This window comes from Phocoena sinus, chromosome 18, assembly GCF_008692025.1.
Source record: "Phocoena sinus isolate mPhoSin1 chromosome 18, mPhoSin1.pri, whole genome shotgun sequence".
Lineage (NCBI taxonomy): Eukaryota > Metazoa > Chordata > Mammalia > Artiodactyla > Phocoenidae > Phocoena > Phocoena sinus.
The window spans coordinates 15,757,006-15,782,068 of NC_045780.1; the positions used below are offsets into that span (position 1 = coordinate 15,757,006).

Below are 25,063 nucleotides of genomic sequence, written 5' to 3' on the forward strand. Positions count from 1 at the left end.
AAAACGGGGCCACTACTACCCGACTCGGTTGTCGCAAGGCATAAAGAGAATATATGCAAAGCCTCTGGTACACCGTAAGCAAGAACGGGGAGCGGGAGCGGAATGCTTGTCGAGTGTAAGCAGAGGAGTCCCGACCTAAGGTGACGGAGGTGACGCGGCCAAGTCTCCAAACGCCGCGGCCGGCCCCCACCCCTCTTCCGGGTGGACTGTGTGGACCCGTCCTCTCGCCGCTCTGGCCCCGCGCCCCGCCCGCCTTCCCTAGCGCGGCTCCGCCCCGGCCGCCAGCGGGGGCAGAAGCGTCTGGAACCCGGACCCACCCGGGACACTACTCTGGCCCCGCGGAGCGGGCGGAGCAGGTATGCTATGGGTGGTCCCCTCAGTCCGAACCCGGAGCTGCCCCCAGGGCCTCCGGGAGCCCCGGGGAAAGTGTGGAGCCTCCGCCCGGGAAGACACGAGCCGCAGAACTGCGGTCTCCGGTCCCGGGCCGCGTCGGTCTCCGTGGCAACGCGCGGCGCACCCAGCTCCTGGCCCCCGCGGGAGTTCTGCCGCCTTCCCGCCGGCCGCCTCCCGGAGAGAGTTTCTAAGGGAGAAGGATTTTTCCCCCGGAACTTAGGGGCTTCCACCCACCGGTGCCTCTTGGGCGGGAGGGTCGCGGTCCCTCAGTTCCTGTGCAGATGCCCTCGAGTTCCGATTCCGTCAGCGCCTCCCTCAAAACCCGGCCCTCCAGTGTCCCCAAGCCTTCCCTGGCTGCGGAGCTGGCTTCCAGCCCCATCCCACCTAATCGTCCCCCCTTCCTGCACTGACACAAATTACTCAAAAACGTAACCTGCCTGCTCACTCAGGTTTTAAAAATCAGCAAGATTCCCTAACTGTAGTATTGAATATAACGGGGAAATGCAGTGGAGCAGTTTACCCAAAGCCCCAGAGGCTGGAGGCTGGCGGCTGGCCGAGGGCCGCCCGGCCGCGTAGCTTCCAGAGAGGTGGCAAGTGGTCGGAGGCAAGTGCTGGGCCGCCAGAATCTGCCCAAGACAGTTCAGAAACAACCCCACTGGGAATTACTGGCCCGTTTTTTGCCCACGGGCTATTGAGGGTGTACTTGTGTTACAAGCACCGTGTTTCCAAAGAAATGGTAGAGAGGAAGGGACCACACCGCTTACTACCCCCGGAGAATTCACCTTCCCCTCTCGAGAAGCCAGGACCCTGAGCTGAGAGTGATGAACCCAAATCAAAGGAGCTTAGGCACCAAAGGGAATGTTAGACCTTTTAACTGGGGATTCTGACTGGGTAGGTCTTGGATGGGGCTCTTGTATACTCTGGCCTTACACACCCTCCTGCCATACCGAATCTGATCAGACGAATCTAAATGCCACAGTGACTCTCTTTATTATAAAGTCTATATTTCAATCTGTAAATTCTTGGTACTACTACACTGGAAGAAGTAGTGAAGTAGTAGGGAGTCACCTGATAGGGACAGCTGCAAACTTTTAAGTCTCAGCTGCCAGGAGCAGCGTGGCCAGCGGGGGAGTGATTTTCCAAAACGGTGAACAGTTCCTGGTAAAGTTCCGAACAAGGTGCAGTCAAGCCTTGATTTACATGTAGTTGCATTCCTCGAAAATTCAGTGTTAAATAAAACTCTGCAAAATATACTTTGTATTTAGATGTAAAATAGTTTGGTTGTAGCCACAGATAATTATAAACGGATTTTTCCAAGCACATGAATGTGTACGGAGACTTTTTAAGGTTGTAAGGGCGCTGGAAAATCCTTTACTGTGCGGGATCGTCCCTAGCATCGCAGAATCTTAGTATCTCAGACCCCAGTGGCTTCTAAAAGCCTTCGTGCCTGCCTCTCCATCTGTGCGAACAGAAAAAAACTTCCGTAAGTTTCCAAAATGTCCCCTAGGGGGCAGTAACGCCCCACTGAGAAAGGCTGGACTGTAAAACCACACAAGCAGAAGGACAATTCCTGCTGCCTAGAGGTGCCCAGACGGGGATATTATATTTTTCTTTCTCAGAACAATCTTGAAAAACAGGTATTGTTATTTCCATTTCAGAAATTAGGAAAAAGAGGTTTTACGAATTAAGTTACTTGCCCGAGATGACAACACTAGGGTGTATCAAAGTTGAGCTGCAGCCCAAGTCTGACCGTGGAGCTGACTAAGCTCTGTCTCACTGTGGTTGTTACCTGTGGCCGCAAGGAAAGTTATTTGATTCAGTCTTGGCGAAATTAGAATGAAAGTTTTAGCAAAATGAGTTCTCTTACGTTGTAGTGGTCTGTTTTCTGACTTGTTCATATTTATGAAAAGTGAGCAATAAAATTTCATTGCTCTCATTTCAGGTAACTCCATGCATTGGAGACCATGGATAAATATGATGTGATTAAGGCCATTGGGGAAGGTGCCTTTGGGAAAGCATACCTGGCCAAAGAGAAATCAGATAGCAAGCACTGTGTTATAAAAGAGATCAATTTTGAAAAGGTAAAGTTAAAAAGTTAAAATTCCTGTTCATTTTCAGTGGTATATTCATCTGGCTTTTAGTCAAGGAAACACATCTTTTTTTTTACAAGTATGAGTGAGTTGACTTTTGTTTGCTCAGTCTTCTAAGTCCATTGTCCAAACAGCAACCAATGATCTTATTTTCATTTTTATTTTTAAATTTTATTTTTATTTTTGGCTGGGCCATGCGGCATGCGGGATCTTAGTTCCCCGACCAGAAATGGAACCCATGCCCCCTGCTGGGGAAGCAGAGAGTCTCAACCACTGGACTGCCAGGGTAGTCCCCAGTGATCTTATTTTTAAAGAAGAAAAGAAAGAAAAAAAGGAAAAGAGAAAAAGATGTTATCGTCCTGGCTCCTATGGTACTCCTTACAGTGATAACATCTTTTTTGGCTGTACGCGGGCCTCTCACTGTTGTGGCCTCTCCCGTTGCGGAGCGCAGGCTCTGGACGCGCAGGCTCAGTACCCATGGCTCACGGACCCAGCTGCTCCGCGGCATGTGGGATCTTCCCGGACCGGGGCACGAACCCGTGTCCCCTGCATCGGCAGGTGGACTCTCAACCACTGCACCACCAGGGAAGCCAGATAACATCTTTTTTTTTTTTTTTTTTTTATCCTATGGCACGTCTATGAGATGCCCCCTCCTCTGTTGCTCTAGTTCCTCTGTTTTGCCATGTGCTTCCTCTGACTGCCTCTCCAAATTCAGGTCACCTCCACAAGGAGACCTTCCCCAAGCATCCTAGCCAAGGTAGCTCCCTGACTTGAATCACTCCTTATCACACCACCCTGGTTTATTTTCTTAGTAGCATTTATAATGATCTGGAATTACTCTGCTCACTTATTTCTTGTCTATCTCCTTCCCCATGCAGAACAGTGCCTGGCACATAATAGACGCTCGAAAATATGTATTGAATGCATTGAAGGAATGGAGGAAAACCATATGTTATTGTTAGTCTAATGGTTTTGGAGAATAATTAAATATATTTGATTTAAGAGGAATCATTTTTGCTAAATTTCCCTTGGTTTGTGTTTATGTTACCCTCTCTAGTGGCTGTGTTCGTTTCAGATATACGGGGATAACAGTGTCCATTATGGGCTAGAATACATGTTAAGGCAAGTCTCGTTGGTTGCCTTCTGGAGGATTTATAAGTGAGAGGAGCAGAAAAACTTCCATACAAAATGGGTACAAAAGGGATGAATCAAGTTGCACATATGTGAATGTACTTAGTGCCACTGAACTGTACACTTAAACATGGTTAAAATGGTATCAATTTTATGTTGTATATATTTTACCATAATTTTTTAAAATTGGGGAAAAATAGGGACTTCCCTGGCAGTTCAGTGGTTAGGAATGGGTGCTTTCACTGAAGGAGCCTGGGTTCAATCCCTAGTGGGGGAACTAAGATCCCGCAAGCCGTGCAGCATAGCCGAAAAAAAATTGGGGAAAAATAAAAGGACTTCCCAAACTTACATTAAAACTCAGGTGTAGATGATTAGCTTCAGGGCGCATGCTTTATTTACCAATACAGGTCCCTTTTCATGGATCCACCGCATATGTCTGCTAATGTCCTCTTAGTCTAGTGGCCTGTGAGGGCTTCCTTCCAGGACCCTATTCTCCTTACTCTCTTTTGTTTATCTGACTGCTCTTTCTCCGGCCTGTCTGTCTCCTCACCCTCCGTATGTCCCCGACCACCTATCCTTTGCCAACTCTCTTTCTGTGTACTGTTACCTGACAGTCACCTCCCTTCAATCTTTACCACTAAACAGATCACTCTTAAAACTCTGTCCAGCCTTGGTATCTTCCAGAGCCCTAGTTGTGCATTTCATTAGCCAGCTAGATATCTTCAAGTAGTATCTGTGTGAGTAATCTACTGCTGTGTAACATATTACCCCAAACTTCGTGGCTTAAATAATAGACACTTACTATCTCACAGTTTCTGGGCATTAAGAATTCAGAGTGAGGGGTGTTGAGGACCATCTTGGAAGCTAGCTAATACAATTGTACCCAAAGTAGAAATTTCTCACTTTTCTAAGCAGATCCAGGTCACCCACTCTGTGCTGCTCTGTGTTAATGACACCAGTACTTTTATGATATCCAGGCTCAAAACCTTGGGGTCATCGGTGAATTTTTTCTCTCTCCCCATCCAATTACTTGCTAAATGCAGTTGACTCTTTCTCTCCCTTGAATTTGTTTCATTCCTTTTGTCAGTGGCCTGGGTTACTTGGATCACTTCAGTACCTTTCTCATGGCTCCAGCTCTCATGTAACAAAATCTTGGGAATTCTCCCCCCAGGCTCCCAAACCTTCACTGGGACAGAAGTCATAGAGGAAAAGATGGCTAGATGCGTCGTCATCTTTGACTACACTAAAATATAAAACTTCTGAATGACGGAAAACCATCATGAATAAATGGAAAGAAAACTGACAGAATGCCCCAAATACTTGCAAGTGTTGACTAAAAGTGTGCTAGCTTTTTTTTTGGCCACGCGGTGCAGCATGTGGGATCTCAGTTCCTCCAACAGGGATCAAACCCAGGCCCTTGGTAGTGAGAGCATGGAGTCCTAACCACTGGACTGCCAGGGAATTCCCTGTGCTAGCCTTTTATAAATCTTAAAAAGAAAAAAAATTATAACTGAAGAAGTCATCATATACAAATTTCAAACTCGTTAGAAAAGTGAAATAAATCTATTGATTTTATATCACTTTTTGCTGATACAATTGGAAAGGATTGAAAAGAATATAAAAGTGGAGGAATCAGGCACTCTCAGAAAAGTGAAATAAATCTATTGATTTTATATCACTTTTTGCTGATACAATTGGAAAGGATTGAAAAGAATATAAAAGTGGAGGAAGCAGGCACTCTCTTGCTCTGCTGATAGGAAGGTATTGAGGGAAATTTATCAATATGTATCAAAGCCTTAGAAGGATCCATGCCCTGTTTGTAGTATTGACGAGGAATAAGGTCCGAAATACGTTGTAAAGATGAAAAAAAATCAGGCCACAAAGAGTTATGTATATATATGTATGTACTGTTAATGTCACACACACACACACGCACACACAACATTAACAGTGGTTATTGCTGATTGGTGGGATTTCACCTCTATCATTTCTTTCTGTGTGGTCAGAATTTTTAATATGAAGCATATATTATGTTTTTAAAATTAAGAATTGTATTATTTGTATAAGCAGAAAAAGCTATCTTCATCTTGAAAAAGAAAAGAAAAAAAATGTATGCATCCTAGGATCTGGTAGTTCTCCTTCTGGGATTGTATTCCAAGGAAATACCCAGAAATGTGCAGACAGTCAGCAAACAACCTAAATGTCCAACAGTTGGGGATTGGTTAAGTAATTTGTGAAAGACTAAGCTGTTCATCAAAATCATGTTGTAGTCAAAGTATTGACATGAGAAGTATCATAACTTTTGCTAATTAAGAAAATAGTACATGTAGAATGATGCAATCTTTGTAAAAATATATGCATTATCTCTCTATATAAGTATGTATATTCCCACACATATCTGCCCATACATATAGGAAAGACCTACTTACTACATTATTATTGAGGTGGAATGTGGGATTATGAGTAATTTTTGCCTTGTACTTTTATATCGTTTCACTCTTCAGATTAGTTTTGACACCCCTCTCTGATGTGTTCCCAAATTCCATTTTCAACCTCCCCTCACATACTCTTCCTTTTTGCCACATGCAAATCCTTTGCACCGCAGCCTCTGTGCTCACCCGAGGGGCTCTTTCTTCCCAAAAGGTCTTTGCCTGCCCATCCAAGCATCAAGATCCCACTTGTTCAGGGCTGAGACTCAGTACACCTTGTAGAACCTTCCAGATCTAAGTAACCTCTCTTTCTCTGTAAACTCCATAGCTTTTTTTTTGCGGTATGCGGACCTCTCACTATTGTGGCCTCTCCCGTTGTGGAGCACAGGCTCCGGACGCACAGGCTCTGGACGCACAGGCTCAGCGGCCATGGCTCACAGGCCCAGCCGCTCCGCGGCATGCGGGATCTTCCCAGACAGGGGCACGAACCCGTGTCCCCTGCATCGGCAGGCGGACTCTCGACCACTGCGCCACCAGGGAAGCCCTCCATAGCTTTTTATCCATACTGCTGTTATGGTACTGATTGCTGTCTACTTTGCTGTGCTTTAGCTGTTTATTTTGTGCCTTCTCCTCCTTGTTAAACTGTATATTCTGTGCAGGCAGAATCCAGGTCTTTTGCATCTTGGTATTCCACACAGCAGCTAAGAATTCTTTGCACCAGTAGCAGGTCAATAAATTCTTATTGGATAAATAATTCAATGCATAGATATTTTCAGGCCTTCTAGCTCTGTTGTTAAGCTGGTACATATTTAGGAATTATAAAACCATTTAAATTCTAAGTAAAGAAAAAATTATGTGGGAGGTGAATCCTCTATAAAAATATATATTAATACATTTCATAGAGTCTCTCCCATTCTTTAGTATAGATAATAAAAAGCTGACTGTATATTTCTCATAGAGCAGTGAATTTTTTCATCTTTTACTTCATGAACCACCCTAGTCCCCATGCCATAAATAAGTAGAATTTCTATTGGGCCTCGTTATTGTTGCTTTCCCGTATCTCTCTGTGTTATCAGATTTGCCTAACAACATTTGTGTCACAGTATTAACATTTATTACTTATTTTTTTCTTTCTACTCTAATGTACTTTTTCATTACTTCTTATCTAGAGAAATTTACATTTCTTCTCAGCTCTCCAGCACCTCTCCACAAAGCAAACTCTAGACCCCAGAACTTAAATCGCCTATTTTCTTACAGGTACCAAAAAGCTCTATATTTTCTATCATCATCCTACAATTATCAAGCATATTCTTTTATTTCTTGCCTTCAAAAATGCATTGTATCTTTTCTTGATAATAAAAATTAAAATGTTCATTGAAGAAATTTTGAAAAAAACTGTAGGGAAAAATAAGGCTATTTAGAGGAAAATGAAAATCACTTTTAACCTCTCTCTTCATCACTATTAACATTATGGTGAAGTTCTCTCCAGGCTATTTTTAATGCATAAATGTACCTTGTAAGTTATTAGAATATATTAGATGATTGATGTCATGGTGGATGTACTCTTTTATAGCAGCTTTTTACCCTTAGTATATTGTGAATATTTTCTCATGTCATTCAATGCTTTCATATAATAAAATGTTCTCATATAATATCATTCAATGTTTACAGTAATAGTGGGTGCCTAGCAGACCTCATGTTATCCCAGGTGTTTTACATAATTAATCAATTTAATCTTCCCAACAACTCTAAAGGTAGATCTCATCACCCTCCCTGTTTAGGTGAAAGGGCTGAGGCTCAATGAGGTTAAGTAATTTGCTCAACAAGGCACAGTGACCAGCAAATCCTTCTACCTCTTCCTCTGCTCTTCCTGCCAGTGCTTCCGTGGATTTTTGATGATCGCATAGTGTGACATTAGGTTAAAAATACCATAATTTATCTAACTCTTTTTCCATTTTCAGAGAGGTATGTTGCTTGATTTTTTTGCTATGATTAAATAACGTTTAATATGTAGAAGAGTCATTTTTTCTTAAACAAACTGTGTATATGTGTTTACCTATATGTGCATTAAATAAAAAGGTCTAACAATTAGCAATCACTCCTAAGGAAAAGGAATTCATGGGGTGGGTGGGGAGGAAAAGGGGAAGTTTTACTTTCATCTTATTTACTTCTATCTGGCTTAAAATATTTTTTTCAAATCACTAGTGTATATTCTTAATTAAAAACTAATAGTAAAACACTGAAATGAAGGCTTTTGTATGAGAGCCCTTGGGCACATTTCTGATTATTTTCTTTGGATAAACTTCTAGAAGGATTAATAAGTTAAAAATAGGAGCATTTTAAAGTCTCTTATTAGATACTGTAAACTTGTTTTCCTAGAAAGACTTTACCAATTTATATACTTACACCAGAAGTATGTGAGTGCCATTTTGCTTTCTGGTTAACTGTGGGTATTAACATTCTTTTTGTCTTCGCCAAGTTCACAGATGAAACATATTAAATTTTGTTTTCGTCTTCTTTTATTACTGAGTGAGGTTGAATATTTTTTACTGTTTCTGAGACATTTTAAATTTCTTTTATTTTTTTGAGAGTTGCCTAGGCATGTATTTTCCCATATTTCTATTGGCATATTTGCCTTTTTTTCTTGCTTGCCAGAATCCTTATATGTTATAAATACAAAAAATCTTGGTCATATATATTGCCAGTATTTTTACCTAACTATAAAAATACACTTATCTCCCTATGTTTGCCTTTCAATTTCGTTTATCATAGTCTTTTGAAAAAAACAGTAGTTATAAATTAAAGTAGTTAAGTAGCTAAGTCTATCCTGGTAGCGTATTTCAGTTATTTTTATTTTGAAACTCATGTGCCAATTATGCAATTTAAAGTGGGGGGAAAGATACTGAAGCTTAGAAGATTTAAATAATTTACTGAAAGATACATAGCTAGGAGGCAGTAAAGCTGGGATGGAGAATAGTAATTTTTTTTTAATTTTCAAATTTAAATGAGGATGAAAAATTTGGGAACTCACACATTACCTGTGGGCCAAATGTTGAAGGTCATTACAGAGGGAACTGTGGAGAGGACCAGTGACCCATGGAGGCCAGAAGGGTGGGGCAGCGGGGCCAGAAGTCAGTGTAGAAATGACAAAGCGTCAAGAATGAGGAAGAAAAGGTAGAAATGAGGTGTGGCCATTGCCAATGGCACCAAAACATTTGAACAATATTGTCCATAGATGATAAATAGAATAATAAGGAAATACATCAGGGAGTGAGGGGAGGAGAGAAATAGGTAAGGCAGATTAAGGGGTACAAGCCTCCAGTTGCAAAACAAATAAGTTATGGGTATGAAATGCACAGCGTGGGGAATATAGTCAATACTTAATATCCTTGTGTGGTGACAGATGGTAACTAGACTTATCCTGGTGATCACTTTGAAATGCACATAAATTTTAAATCACTGTGTTGTGTGATGGAAAATGACATAGTGTTGTAGTTTTTGAATTTTACTTCAAAAACAAACTCAGAAAAAAAGATCAGAATTGTGGTTACCATGGGCGGGTAGTATGGGAAGGGAGAATTGGTTGAAGGTGGTCAAAAAGTACAGACTTCCCTTTACAAGATAAATAAATACTAGGGATGTAACGTACAACATGATAAATAGAATTAACACTGCTGATGTTATACATGAAGGTTGTTGAGTAAATCTTAAGAGTTCTCATCACAAGGAAAAAATGTTTTTTCTATTTCTTTAATTTTGTATCTATATGAGATGACGGATGTTCACTAAACTTACCGTGATGATCATTTCATGGTGTGAGTCAAATTATATGCTGTACACGTTAAATGTATACACTGCTGTATGTCAATTATATCTCAATAAAACTGGAGGGAAAAGCAATAATAAAAGCAAATTAGTTTTTTAAAAAGAAAAGAAAATACATCAAATCTAAAATGAAGTCACAAGAGACATTTTATTTGAAAACGAAAAACGTAGTAATCTTAACATAGAACTTTACCAGTCTGATTTATGTGATATATGACAATTTACTTTTTTTAGATTTCATTTGTTTCTTCTCAGCAGTGATTGCTGCTGGAACATTGCATTTTTTTTTTTTTTACAAATTCCTTTGTTGCTGAAAGATAAATATTTAAATAACTTTCCTCCAGATGACTAAATAATTGACACAGTACACCAATCCAGCGGAAATTTTAATACAGCAGAACTTCACCAGAAATACTTATTTTCTTGTTTCTGATTGTCACTGACAAACCATTGACTAGATATAGGACACTCTAATTCTAGAAATGTCATTTCCTGCCGTTGAGAGATCTGTTGCAGAAGTGCCATTAAAAGCCAGTGAAATCCTGGAGAATTTTCGATGACAGTGAGTAAAAAGCATTCCTTGAAAGCGAATTATCTTTACAGACAACTCTGTCTCTTAATATAATTTAGATGCCCATCCAAGAAAAAGAAGCTTCAAAGAAAGAAGTCATTCTTCTGGCGAAGATGAAACATCCCAACATTGTAACCTTCTTCAGTTCATTTCAAGGTTTGACTTTCTCATTTTCTTAAAGTATTTTAATGAAGTGTGGGCATGTAGACTTCTGTATAAGGTAGTTCCTGAGAAGTGTGTATAAATTAATTTTTGTAAGTGGACTCATTTTCCCATTTACTTAAGTTGTAATTTGAGGCATCATCTTTATTTCTTCTCTGGTGAGTTTTTGTAGGCAGCTTTCCTAAATTTTCTCAAGTTTGCCCACCTGCCTTTAATTCTCACTCCCTCAGATAGTTAACGATGGGTGTATTAGCTTTGCTGCAGTCTGAAATTTCAGTGACCTACAAGAATACCATCTGTGTCTCACTCACATTACTTGTTGGCTACGGTTGGGCGGGGTCTTTACTTTTTAAATTTATTATTATTATTATTATTGGCCGTGCCTCATGGCTTGTGGGATCCCGGCAGTGAAAGTGCCGGGTCCTAACCACTGCACTGCCAGGGAACACCCAGGAGGAGTCTTTAAGTCTGGGGTCCAGCCTGAAGGAGCAGCGCACATACGGAGCTGTTTTCCTGAGCTAGAGGAAAGAGCAGGACACAGAGCCCACCCCACGCTCACTCTCAGATCCCTGCTAGGATGTGGCATGTTTCTTACTTTCCTTATGTGCTCACATTCTGGGTGCAAAGCAGCCGCAACCAACCCCGGGAACGGGATGATGGTGGGGGAGGGTACACTCTGCCTCTATGAGTCCTTGTATGTCCCGGGGCAACGGGGAGGGCTGTACAATTCTGCTACAGAGAGGCAGCCAAGCAAACGGCCAGAATAGAGGGGAAAAACTTTAAGGCCTCAATTCCCTTCTCTGTGCGCCTGCATACAGCATTTCTTCTGCCTCTATCACTTGACTCCAAAGGTTAAAAAAAAAAAAAGCCCACTAAAAACACCATAGAAGGAGTGTTGGTCATTCATTCAGTTAAATATTGATCGAGTGCTTACGCTGATGCATTCTTCTAGGCGCCAGGAATACAGCAGTGAACAAACACAACAGGCACAAATTCCTGTCCTCGTGGCTCTTACATTGTAGTGGGAAGAGACAGACAATAAACACATATACAGCATGTCACGTGTTTAAAAGGCCGTGACAGGGCTGTCTGTGTCCCCAGTTCACCATGGGGCATCCCCATCCCAGCACCCAGCACTGGGGGTGCTTGAATTCACAGGTCAGAATTAGTTCATGGAGCAGGAATGTTGCCTAGATATCTTCAAGCACCATCAGGGGTGTAAAAATCAGTAAATAAATTTTAAAAGCTATTTTTTGAGCTTTTACACTGTGCAGGGCACTGTGTTTCTTGCAAATTAAAACCACTGCATTCAAAATAGCTCGCAAATTAAAACTGGGTACATTCCTTAAAAGAGTTCTTGGGACACCTCCAAGGTCTTTCTGGGATCTGAGAGTACATGTGAGCCGGGAATTGAGTTGTACCGAGCAACCTTTAAGGGGCAGCCGCTGACTAAGGTGCCTTGCATTCCTGTTCGTTGATTCCTAACAGCGACGCCATTAGACAGTCTTCCTTCTCCTCATTCTGTGGGTTATGATTGTGACTCCCTGTGACTCGTAAGTCCTGCTCATCGTCAGGCCTTCTCTGAGATCCCAATTCAAGTTACAGCCCCCTGTACTGATCTCGCCAGCACTTTTGTGCTGGGTGTGTATGTTCCTATACGCCATTAGGAACTGTCTAATATTTGTCTCCCTTTAAGACAGTAAACATAACAAATTCTTTTGCTCACCACTTGCTCCTCAGCATGTGGTACATAGTAGGTGCTCATACACGTTTGCTGAATGAGTGCCTAGACTGGGCCATTTAGGAGAGTGGTAGAGCACGTCTGTGTTTAGGAAAACTGGAGCTGTTGTGACGGCTTTGAGTTTGCCTGGCAGTTTGTTGGGACTTGAAACACTGAGCTTATCTGAAAGCCTCAGAGGTCCTTGCAACACCTGACTGTAGAGAGTTGGGGGAAAGCCTTCGTTTACCCTCAAACAGCTCACCTCAGAACAGAAGAACCCTGGCTCTCGTTCATTAATTGTTTGTCTATAGAAAATAGAAGTTTTCATAAGTTTGAAGCAACATGAGAAAAATAAGAGAATGTAGTAAGAATTTCCTAAGGCTAAATTAATTCCACTTAAATTCCTTCAGTAAATTTTTATCAAGTACCTATGATTTGCTAGGCATGGTCTAGGTAAAATAGGCCCAAATTCCTGCACTGCTGTTTTCTGTTTCTGTATAACCAGTGAACACGAATTTAATGGCTTAAACAGGCACCCACTTATCCTCTCCCAATTCCTCTAGATCGGAAGCCCGGGCTGGGCTTAGGTGGATTCTCTGCACAGGGTTTCACATAGTTGAAATCAAGATGTCAGCTGTGTCTGCAACCTCATCTGAGGCCGAGTTCTCTTCCAGGCTTATTCCGGTTGTTGGCAGGTTTCATTTACTGCAACTGTAGGACTGAGGTGTCTGCTTTCTTGCTGGCTGTTAACTGGGGGTGATTCTCTGTTTCTAGAGACCAACCTCGCTTCCCTGGCATGTGGCCCCTTCAATAGGCCCTCTCCAGCTGGAACCTCTCACTTCTGTTTCTGATTTCCAGACACAGATTTAAGTGGCTCTTGTGATTAGGTGTATAATCTCTTTCTATTAACTCAGAGTCAGCTGTTTAGTAACTTTAATTATATCAGCACATCCCCTTTGCTATGTAACATAATCATGGGAGTGATATCCCATATTTACAGGTTACACTCTCGCTCAAGGGGAGAGAGTTCACAGGGTGTGTGCATTAGGGCCACCTGAGAATTCTGCCTGCTCTACAACTGTGGAGTTTACATTCCAGGGGTAAAATGTGGGGAGAGACAGACAATAAATGTAAACATAATTAATAAGTACAGTATATGCATGTTAGAAGTTGATAAGTGCTGTGGGATAATAGAATAGGGGGAGGCAGGAGTGGAGGGAAGCATTGTAAATAGGGCGGTCAGGACAGGCCTTGCTGTGAAGGTGACATTTGAGCACAGATTGAGGAGTCCTGCTAACATCTGGAGAAGAGCTTTCCAGGCAAGGAGAAAAGCCACTGCAAAGGGCTGACTGTTAAAGGACTAGCCAGGAGGCTTTGGGGAAAGGCCCTCTGCTATTGGCCCTGAGCACCTCTGCATGTTTTTGCTGGATATGCCAAGAATGCCAAGCCCTGACCGAGAGCTGGCTTGTTTACTGCTCACTGTAAAAGCAGTCGATTCCTCAAGTGCAGTGTTCCTCTCCTGTAATGTAGCCACTGCGTGTGCAGTTGTCCATCTAGGCTCTGTGGATTTGGGAGCCGTAGAACGAGCACTAACATGAAGCTCTGACAGCTGCTTTTGCCAAGAGTAATAAAGTCCTTTGTCTCTGGCCCAGGAATCTCGTGTCTTCTGCCAGCATCCATGACAATAGTCACAGGCGGGTGAGGGCAGAATCTCACACCTGTAGCAGAAGCCACTGTGGGTGCAGTGCAGTGAGCAAGGGGGCATAGCAGAAGATATTTTTATTCTTTATGCTGAGTCTGTGTTCCTCCTGGGTTCAGCACTAAAGGGCTTTTATTTTTGTGGAATGATGGTGATACTGGATGATACCTCGTTCCATCAAATCTAGAGGCCATTGGTTGTAAGATACATTATTATGTGCTGATGAAAAGGAAAGATACTGCCCATGAGACTATGACACTATACTTTCATATCACAATTTTTATTTTATATGTATTAAAAGAGCTCTTTTAGACTTGTTTAAACAGTTTTGCTTTCTATTACTCTTGTACATTCATAAAAAGGGAAACATGAGCAGATTAAATTGGTTAAGATAGTCTAAAAATTAATGAGGCTGGGGGACGCATGGTTGCCTGAGGCAGAAACCTGGTGTGTCTCCCTTTGCCTGGCAAAGCAATAAAGCTATTCTTTTCTACTTCACCCCCCCGAAAAACAAAACAAAACAAAACAAAAATTAATGAGACCGTGACGACATCAAGACTGCTGGGCCCACAGTCACCAATTGGAAGATGCCAATGTCTGTAAGACATAATCCTGATTTTTTAAAAGGGCATTTTAGAATAAATTAATTATAATAATTGTTCTTTAAATGTTGGAATTTGGCAAGACAAAGGTTGCAACCCTGAAGTTAGTGCCCTCTAATAGTTTTGAAAGGTCAGTGACCCATGAGCTTTATAGTTCCAGAAACTCCTGCCCTAGAGGGTGCCATGCACTTCCTTTTTGGAGTATTCTTTTTTCTCCTTTCTGCATTTTAAAATATTATACATGCTTAAGACTAAACACAAATCCCACCCCCAAACCTAAAGTGATCTCTCTCTGGGACTTCCCGGGGGGTCCAGTGGTTAAGGCTCTGTGCTTCCACTACATTGCAGGGGGCGAGGGTTGGATCCCTGGTCAGGGAACTAAGATCCTGCAAGCCGTGTGGCGTGGCCACCCCAACCTGACAAATGTAATTAAAACTAAATATAAAAAAAATAAAGTGATCTCTCTCACCTCTGCTCTGAGCACTTCCGAACTCTTACTGACCGTTTCACTTGTGTGGCATTTGTAATAAGCTGTGTTATAACGTTAGTGTATATTCTTTATTTCCCTTGGTGAGATTGGAAGTTCTGTGAGAACAAGGATTGTTTCTTATGCCTTTTCCCCTTCCTAAAGTGCTTAATTTTTTTAAACAGGTGGAAAATTTGAGAGCACAAATGACCTTTCCGGGCAGGTCTAACCCCATTAAATATGAAATTAACAGTGGCTAGTGGGAAAAAAAGCATATTTAGAGCCAAATGATGCTCATGGACCTGAATAGTTCCTTCAGGATGGTTCGGCCATGATTAATCCTACATCAGTCAGTGAATTTCTTCCACTGAAAGCCCGTGTAAGGCTGAGTGAGTTAGATGCTGGTGGAAGGGAAGTAAAATGGAGCCCTTTTCGCTTAGTTTCCTTCCTTTGATTTCCCCATGGTTTTGAAATTGCCATCCCTTCATTGCTGTGGCAGCCCTTTCAATGACTGAGCTAAGACAAGTATTAATTCTCCCAAAAGTAATACATTCCTGAAAGTAACTGATCTCTAGGTAATCAGGGTATGTCAGGAAACATCTCAAAACCCTTCCTGCAATAATATACAATGGAGAAAAGACACTCTCTTCAATAAGTGGTACTTGGGAAAACTGGACAGCTACGTGTAAAAGAATGAAATTAGAACACTCCCTAACACCATACACAAAAATAAACTCAAGATGGATTAAAGACCTAATGTAAGGCCAGACACTATAAAACTCGTAGAGGAAAACATAGGCAGAGCACCCTCTGACATAAATCGCAGCAAGATCTTTTTTGATCCACTTCCTAGAGTAATGAAAATAAAAACAAAAATAAACAAATGGGACCTAATTAAACATAAAAGCTTTTGCACAGCAAAGGAAACCCTAAACAAAATGAAAAGACAGTCCTCAGAATGGGAGATAGTATTTGCAAACGAAGCTACCGACAAGGGATTAATCTCCAAAATATACAAACAGCTCATGTAGCTCAATATCAAAAAAACAACCCAATCAAAAAATGGGCAGAAGATCTAAATAGACATTCCTCCAAAGAAGACATACAAATGGCCAAAAAGCACATGAAAAGATGCTCAACATCACTAATTATTAGAGAAATGCAAATCAAAACTACAATGAGGTATCACCTCACACCAGTCAGAATGGCCATCATAAAAAATGTACAAGCTAAATGCTGGAGAGGGTGTGGAGAAAAGGGAACCCTCCTACACTGTTGGTGGGAATGTGTAAATCAGTGCAGCCACTGTGGAGAACAGTATGGGAAGTTCCTTACTGGTACAGCTACCATATGATCTAGCAATCCCACTCCTGGGCATATATCCAGAGAAAACCATAATTTGAAAAGATACATGCACCCCAATGTTCATTGCAGCACTGTTTACAATAGCCAGGACATGGAAACAACCTAAATGTCCATTGACAAAGGAATGGTTAAAGAAGATATGGTACATATATACAATGGAATATTACTCAGCCATAAAAAAGAATGAAATAATGCCATTTGCAGCAACATGGATGGACCTAGAGATTATCATACTAAGTGAAATAAGTCAGACAGAGAAAGACAAATATCTCATGATATCTCTCATATGTGGAATCTAAAATAATGGTATAAATTAACTTATTTACAAAACAGAAATAGAGTCACAGATGTAGAAAACAAACTTGTGGTTACCGAGAGGGAAAGAGGGGGGAGAGACACATTGGGAGATTGGGATTGACATATACACACTATATATAAAATAGATAACCAATAAGGACCTACTGTATAGCACAGGGAACTCTACTCAGTACTCTGTAATGGCCTATATAGGAAAAGAATGTAAAAAAGAATGGATATATGTATATGTATAACTGATTCACTTTGCTGTACACCTGAAACTTAACATAACATTGTAAATGAACTATACTCCAGTAAAAAATTTTAAAAAACCCAACAAAACAAACAAACAAAAAAACAAAACCCTTTTTGGACTCTCTGGTCTTTCCTTCATGGCCTCTTGTTCTCTCTGCCTGTGTGTGTGCAGACTTCTGTTGTAACTCTTCTCACGTATATTGACTGATGCCCCGTCTAGACTGTCACCTCCTTATTCAGGAAGGATAGCTTATTTGCTTTTTATTCCTAGCACAGCGTTCCTTAGCATGTCTTCAATAAAAGTTTGTTGATGAGTGAATGGATCTGTCCCTTTAAGAGGAGAGGTGGACCAATGGAAGTGTTCTGTGAAAGAAGCACTCAGTTTGTGAATGAGAAGCAACCAAGGGCAGATGCTGTCAGGTTACCGATAGCGCCTTTAAAGTTGGCTTAAGCCAACCTAAGTGTCCATCAGCAGATGAATGGATAAAGAAGATGCAGCATATAGATACAATGGAATATTACTCAGCCATAAAAAGAAACGAAATTGAGTTATTTGTAGTGAGGTGGATGGATCTAGAGTCTGTCATACAGAGCGATGTCAGAAAGAGAAAAACAAATACCGTATGCTAACACATATATATGGAATCTAAAAAAAAAAAATGGTTCTGATGAACCTAGGGGCAGGACAGGAATAAAGATGCAGACAGAGAATGGACTTGAGGACACGGGGAGGGGGAAGGGTAAGCTGGGACGAAGTGAGAGAGCGGCATGGACATATATACACTACCAAACGTAAAATAGATAGCTAGTGGGAAGCAGCTGCATAGCACAGGGAGATCAGCTCGGTGCTTTGTGACCACCTAGAGGGGTGGGATAGGGAGGGTGGGAGGGAGATGCAACAGGGAGGGGATATGGGGATGTATGTATATGTATAACTGACTCACTTTGTTATAAAGCAGAAACTAACACCATTGTAAAGCAATTATACTCCAATAAAGATGTTAAAAAAAAAATAAAGTTGGCTTAAGCTACTTGGAAGAAAGAGGTAGCAAATGATAGGTATTTGGCAAGAGATTCTGATGTTGAATGAATACTTAATAATTACAGGGCAAAATACTAGAAAGATTAACACTTGCTGATAAGCCTGCTTTTGTGCGATCATTTTGTGTTCCTTAGATATTTTTATGAAACCACTCCACAAACCTTTATTAAGCCCCTTCCACGTGCCAGGTACAGGGAATACAAAAGTACTAAGTATGGAGTCTGTCTTCAGGGAACCCGCAGACTAGTGGGAGAAACAAACAAGTTAGTAGAAGCCCTTATTCTAACAAGAGCCCATCTGGTAGTTGTTTGGTTAAAGAAAAAAGCTGATTGAGCAGGAAGTCATACAAACTTATTTTAATCTATAAATACACAATCATTTGCCAAACTTCTGACGTAAGACCAAGGCCTTGTCTTTGATTATGAGTCCACCGATTGGAGTTCGGAATCTTCTTTCGTACATAGGGCTCCCCCCACCCCCAATTTATAATTTCCAATTTCTTTTCTTTAGACTGGAGTAAGAATTTACAGGTACTCTCTGTGCCCAGTCTTATGAAAGCTTCCCCATTATTTTCCACTGCTTCCACCCAACATTTAGGTCAGTGACTTTTTTTTTTTTTTTTTTAGCTACTCACTTTTACTGAGTCCTCCGCGGGATTCAATGTAGTTTTTGTAGAAATAATCACATCTTCCTTTTCCCATTCATCAGTTGATGTAATAATTACAATAGCAAGTATAACTGGCATAAACAAATTAGGGAATGAACACAATGATCTTGGTAAGAATCAGTGAGAGCAGAGGTACCTGGGCATAGATGAGTCCAGAAGCCACCAGGGTAACCTTGAGCGGGCAGCGGTCATGAAGAGTGCCCTTCAATCTAGTGAGTAGGTCAGGCAGAGGTCAGTTAGAAGCGTGTCTACTGTACTCAACAACAAGGTTGAATAAGCCCCATATAAATAAAAGTTTATGCCCAAATTCAAGGGTGTATTAATTCTTCCTGAGGTGTTGAAAAAGATTCACAGCTGCTTTTTTATAGCAGATTTCCAATCTCCTGCAGGAATGTATTAAAAATAATTGCTCTCATTTATTGAACTCTCATTATGTGCAGGTATTGTTCTAAGTATGTGACATGGATTAAAAACCATTGAAAGGATTAAATGAGGAAAGATAAAACAATCCCAAGAGGAGTTTCTATATTATTATCTCCATCTTACAGATGAAATAACGAGGCACAGAGAAATTAAAATAACTTGCCCAGAGTCACAGAGCTAAGAAATTTAAGTGGTGAAGTGGGATTAGAGCCCAGTCCATCTCGATTCTACAGCCAGAGTCTTAAACTATTATGCACTGCATTTTTCTGCTACATTCTCCACCTTCTAGAACTTAAAGGCAAATAATTAGTAAATATTTGAAACCCATCCAGCACCGAATGATGCCTTTTCTTATAGAGAACAACAGGCTGTTTATTGTGATGGAGTACTGTGATGGAGGGGATCTCATGAAAAGGATCAAAAAACAACGGGGAGTGTTACTTAGTGAAGATCAGGTAAAAACTCTTCTAATTTGCCTTTTAATTTATATTGGGGGATTAAATTGATAATGTCGTAAGTAATAGACTGGTTATATGAAGCATGCTTTGTGGAAGAGAAATACAAACTATAAAATAATGGATCAGTATTCTTGATAGGTCTAGCCTAGAACATGTTTGCAATTGAACTTAAATTGAATCTCTTTTTGAGAGTGAACTTTGCTTCAGAAAGAACCGTGTCTTATTTTTGGACAATCTCATGTAGGATGCCTCTGAGATGAATCTTCATGGCGGAAAAAAAAAGTGAATGTGGATGTTCCTTAGCCATTTAAAATGTGATGTATTTATAGCTTCACTTTTCTTCCTTTTATCGTTGGGTACTCTGTTTTAAAATAGCTATCCCTCTTTGCTAGGGAGGATAGAAGCTCTTCTTAGCAATGGCTGTGTGGCTTCATTCGCTATTAAGAGGAGAGAAAAGGTGAAGAATAATGGCCTCAGGTCTCATTTTCTCTTTGCACAAACACATTTTTCTTCTATTCTCTGAGCTCCCTTTGATACCCTCTCGGGACTTGTACTCGTGAAGGAGACAGGTGTGTGGGGTTGGGACTGAAGAATTGGACTCAGGGCCTGTGTGATTGATGGGAAAGGCCACGGCCTCAGGCAGGGCACAGGAATGGCCTGCCATCTTTCTTTAGGGCATTTGTTTCCTCGTTCTCTTTTAGCATTTAAGAGCATCAGGCCCAAATAATTTCCTCCTAGAGTTAAATTGAATGTTGTGGGTTTCCCCGGTGGTGCAGTGCTTAAGAATCCACCTGCCAGTGCAGGGGACACGGGTTTGAGCCCTGGTCTGGGAAGATCCCACATGCTACGGAACAACTAAGCCCGTGCGCCACAACTACTGAGCCTGCGCTCTAGACCTCGCGAGCCACGACTACTGAGCCCGCATGCCACAACTACTGAAACCCGTGCACCTAGAGCCCATGCTCCACAACAAGAGAAGCCACTGAAAGAGAAGCCTGCGCACCACAACGAAGAGTAGCCCCTGCTCACCAAAACTAGAGAAAGCCCGTGTGCAGCAACAAAGACCCAACGCAGTCAAAAAAAAAAAAAAAAAAGAATGTTGTGAATGTATGAATGATTAAAGAATCAGTATCTCTAACCTCTGTAAATTTAATCAAGCATTCTCCCTATGCTTATTTACATTATATATTAAATTCTGTATTTGCAGAAGCCCTCCTTTCTTCCTATCTAGGTATTTTTTTGCCGCATTTAATAAAAATACTTTTCTCTACACAATTTCGAACTACATTTCCCGTTTGGGGGAAAGAACTAAAATTACAACTGAATCTTAGTATCTGGAATGTAGCTTTTTTCCTGTTGTTTTCCTCTCTGTGTATAATTTGGTGGACAAAGAATCATTGAAATTTTAGAGTCATTTAAATAAATCTCTGTAGGTGTAGACATAGTTTAATAAAGAGGCTCATGGCCAGCTAAGAAAATCATATCTAAGAAATAAAATTAAACTTTAAAAAGTTTAAAAGTAAAATATTTCTTAGCTTTATATTATATACTTGTATGTTGATATTTCATTAAAAATTTTAATAACCTCACAGATTCTCTACTTCTTCCTCTTTCTCTCTTTGCCCTTGACACCCTCCTTCCACTGAAAAGGAAAAAGCAGTGGCACTAGGGTTATCAGGAAACAGAGCTGCTTGTCTACTCTCCTGATGCAGTTAGCAACCCAATGTTAAGAAAAAAGAAGATCATGACTTGCCTCCCTCTCTTTCTTGGTTCTGTTTATCTTTCTCTGTGTGCAGTGTTCCTTTTCATACCAACACGTTTGGATTGCCTTTTCACACCTCCATGTTTCTAACTGTAAAAAGAAAATAGTACGATAAGATGGTATACCTATTAGCTTCATTCATATAACCACACACACAAGTATATTATTCCTCTCTTCTTGTATGTTATCATGAAGACATTTCAGTGATCGCCAGACTCCTCACCAGTTTTGTTTCATGTTCCCTCTACAGATTCTGAGTTGGTTTGTACAGATTTCTCTAGGACTGAAACATATTCATGACAGGAAGATCTTACACAGGGACATAAAAACACAGGTAACAGCTCAGAGACAAAATCAAGACAGATCTTTTGTTTTCTTGAAATATCTCCAGCAACATAGCATTTTCTCCACTTACAGAACATTTTCCTTAGCAAGAATGGAATGGTTGCAAAGCTTGGGGACTTTGGTATTGCAAGAGTCCTGAACAAGTAAGTACTTTTTAAAAACACTTTCTTTCTGATCGTAACAGCCAAAATATGTATTTTTAGTTATCATGAATTAAGATATTAAGAGCTTGGTTTCCCAATAATTTTTTTTTTTTTCCCAATAATTTTTGATAACTGTTTATATAAGTGTATTAAATCATTCAGATGCTACTTTGTCTGAGATTAAAATTTGCAGGTAGATAGGAGAAGGATGGTGGCGATGTATAGTGTGATATAAGCTGATCACATGAGATGTGACTGAAATGCGTATAAAGCTAGTGAGCGTTTCGTGAAACAGACAAATTCACACGTGCTGGGGGGAATGTATTGATGCAGCTGTTTTGGAAAACAGTTTGGTGGTAATAAATATCAAGAGATTTTTAAATGTTCCATTTCTGAGAATTTATTCGAAGGGGATAATTTGAAATCTGGAATAACTTAGATGCCTAATAATTGGGAAATGGCCACATTTCATAAAACTTAGCACAGCATGTACCTGAATATTATAAAGCCACTAACATTTATGATTTGGAAGACTTCTTGATAACGTGAGGACAAACTTTGTTATATTAAGTAAAAAAAAAAAAAGGGAATTCTGAATTTTAAATATGCTGTGATCACAGCTATGTGGAAAATATGCATGGAAAAAAGACAAGAAGGAAATATGTCAGAATTTTAACCTAGTTGTTTGGGGGTTTTAAGATTCTGAGTAAATTTTTTCTTCTTTATTTACTTTTATGTTTTCCAAATTTTAAATCATGAGATCGCATTACTTTAGTCACTGGAAAGAGGGAAGTTTTACATGTGAGGGTTTTGCAATGTAACAATGGTACCTCTTCGTGCAATCTTTAAGCCATAAAATTTTTTCTAATGTGTAGATTTTGGGGAGGTGAATTATAAGCTTAAAAATCAACGAATTTTATTACTATATTATTAATATACAGTGTTTTGCTTTATTTTAGTATGTGAATACATCAAATTTTGTGTCCACTTTTATACTTTTTTCTTGCATGTATGTATATGTCTTAAGCCCTTTCTTCAGTAATACACTGTGTTATTTTCTTATTTAATATAATTTTGCCAGTACCATGGAACTTGCTAGAACTTGTGTTGGAACGCCTTACTACTTGTCCCCAGAGATCTGTCAGAATAAACCCTACAACAATAAAACGTGAGTTGCTGACTTTTGGTTCGAAAGTCGCAGTAAAATCTGATGCATTCTTTCTTATGGTGCTTTTGTGATTTCATTTTCTTCCCCTGTGAAATGAGGCTCCCAGCGACTGTCTCTGACCACTTCAGTGTTCTCTGAAGGTTTTGAACTTATTTAGAAAAGAGACATTTCTTCTGAAGATGCCAGTGATAGAAAGAATAACATTGTAAATCGCAGTCACTGTGATGTCCATCTGTGTATTTGATTCTCATGCTTTCTAAGCCCTGTTTAGCCTGTTGCAGGAACGTGCTGTAAATGGGTCAGAAGACGGTGAGGCTGGTGACTGAGTACTGGTTTAGCAGCCAGGAATCCTAATATTGACTCAGTCGGCAACTGCACCAAGTCAGTCCATCTCTGTGGGCCTCAGTTCCCCTACCTGCAACAAAGAGAGCTGGTAATAGTTAGGGCATAGGTAGACAGGTAATTGTTCAGGCATCTTCCAGCTTTAAAATTCAGCTGGCTTTTATGTATGGGGTACCAGAGCGTACTGTCAGGAATAACAATATTAATAGACACAGTGATAAAAGATGAAGATGAGGCAGTTTTTACTTCCATGGAAGGAGAAGGAAAATTTTTCACTTTTGAAAGCTGTCTGCCAGTTGAACCAGTTGGCCTTGCAGGAAGACTGCGTTTCTTTGTGGAGTTAATTGTCTGTTTGTTTAGGAAAATACCCAAGGGATATTTGGCTGTTTTACTTTGAAAGAGAGGGCAAAGCCCTAAAAAAGAGTGGTAAACATTTCTCCACATAGTGAAAGAGCAGGCATTTCTTGGAGACAGCCTCTGACTTAGAGAAGGGGTGTGGCCTCAAGCTGAGCAGGAATGCAGCTTGTGTAGCCGGGGTAGAAGGGCAGGCTGTCCAGAGCAGAGCACAGTGCTACAAAGAGAGACCCCCTAGCTCCGCGGCATTGCTTTGTTTCCTTGTAGTGCTTTTTTAAGGATTTGAGTCAACATTTAAATATGCTGGTCTGATGCTTTCGATCATTGGAAGATCCTAGCAGTAACGGTTATGAAACCAGATTTATTTGCCTGATGAACAGACAAGCCAAAGGCTGAGGCACCGAGGTTTGCAGCAGAGAAAGGGTTTATTCACAAGGCAGCCAAATGAGGAGACTGGAGTACACGTCTTAGATCTGCCTCCCTGAAGGTGAGGGGCTTGAGATATTTATGTGTGGTCTTCGGCGTGGGGAAAGAGGATTGGAGGCAGGGAAGAGGTGAGGTAGCTGGTGTTCTGGATAGACATATCTGAGTTACATCCTTCTTCATAGGATGCATGTTCAAAGATGGAGGTGTTTTGGGCCCTCTGAGGTCAAAAGGTCATTCATTGGACACCTGCATAGGCCTAGTTTTAGCACATTTTCTTCAAGTTCATTGAGTACCAGATACTCTGGTCGTCACTTAGTCTAACTTTGGTTTTGTCAATAGCCTTGAATAGAATATTCCTTTCTAAATCAACCAGATGTCACCCTTTGAATCAAACAAATCCACGTTTGAGTTCTGCCTTCCTCCTCCAAGTTGCTCAGAATTCCACACATGTACACCTTTTCTTCGAGCTCATCACATGAAGTGAATATTGAGCCATCAGACTCTAGCAAGGCTTGTATACCTTTTCTTTGCTAGGATTCTGACAAACTACACATTTTCCCTCTAGTCTCATTAAGAATTGATAATGTACTGAAAGCATTTGTGAAAACTTGTCAACCTATATAAAATTGTAAAGATGCACACATATAATGCACTGTAAGGATAAAGGTTTTCATTGAGAATTATTGATATTTCTTAGCATGTCAACTCTTATCTTACCCAGGGATATTTGGTCTCTTGGCTGCGTCTTATATGAGCTCTGCACACTCAGACATCCTGTAAGTATGTTAATCATCAGATTAATCTTGAACTATTGAAAACTATGTAAATGAAATTAACCTCTTGAGAGGAAAAGGTTAATGTTTGGTTTTATTAGATTGTTAAAAATTATATGGACAAGCTGTTAACAAGAATGACAGCTCCATATATA

At 40.5% G+C, this 25,063-nt stretch overlaps 1 protein-coding gene across 4 annotated transcripts in view; it reads left to right on the forward strand.

The window, feature by feature from the left end:
* The first annotated feature begins 273 nt into the window (after nt 1-273).
* NEK5 (NIMA related kinase 5) overlaps nt 274-25,063 on the forward strand; it is a 71,853-nt gene continuing 47,063 nt past the window's right edge. For all 4 annotated transcript variants that reach the window (XM_032611228.1, XM_032611229.1, XM_032611230.1 and 1 more), the window contains exons 1-8: nt 274-356; nt 2,336-2,474; nt 10,499-10,595; nt 19,495-19,592; nt 21,608-21,691; nt 21,775-21,845; nt 22,927-23,013; nt 24,857-24,911. In XM_032611228.1, the coding sequence (XP_032467119.1) occupies nt 2,358-2,474; nt 10,499-10,595; nt 19,495-19,592; nt 21,608-21,691; nt 21,775-21,845; nt 22,927-23,013; nt 24,857-24,911 (609 nt within the window). In that variant the 5' untranslated portion in view covers nt 274-356; nt 2,336-2,357. The remainder of the gene's footprint in view (nt 357-2,335; nt 2,475-10,498; nt 10,596-19,494; nt 19,593-21,607; nt 21,692-21,774; nt 21,846-22,926; nt 23,014-24,856; nt 24,912-25,063) is intronic.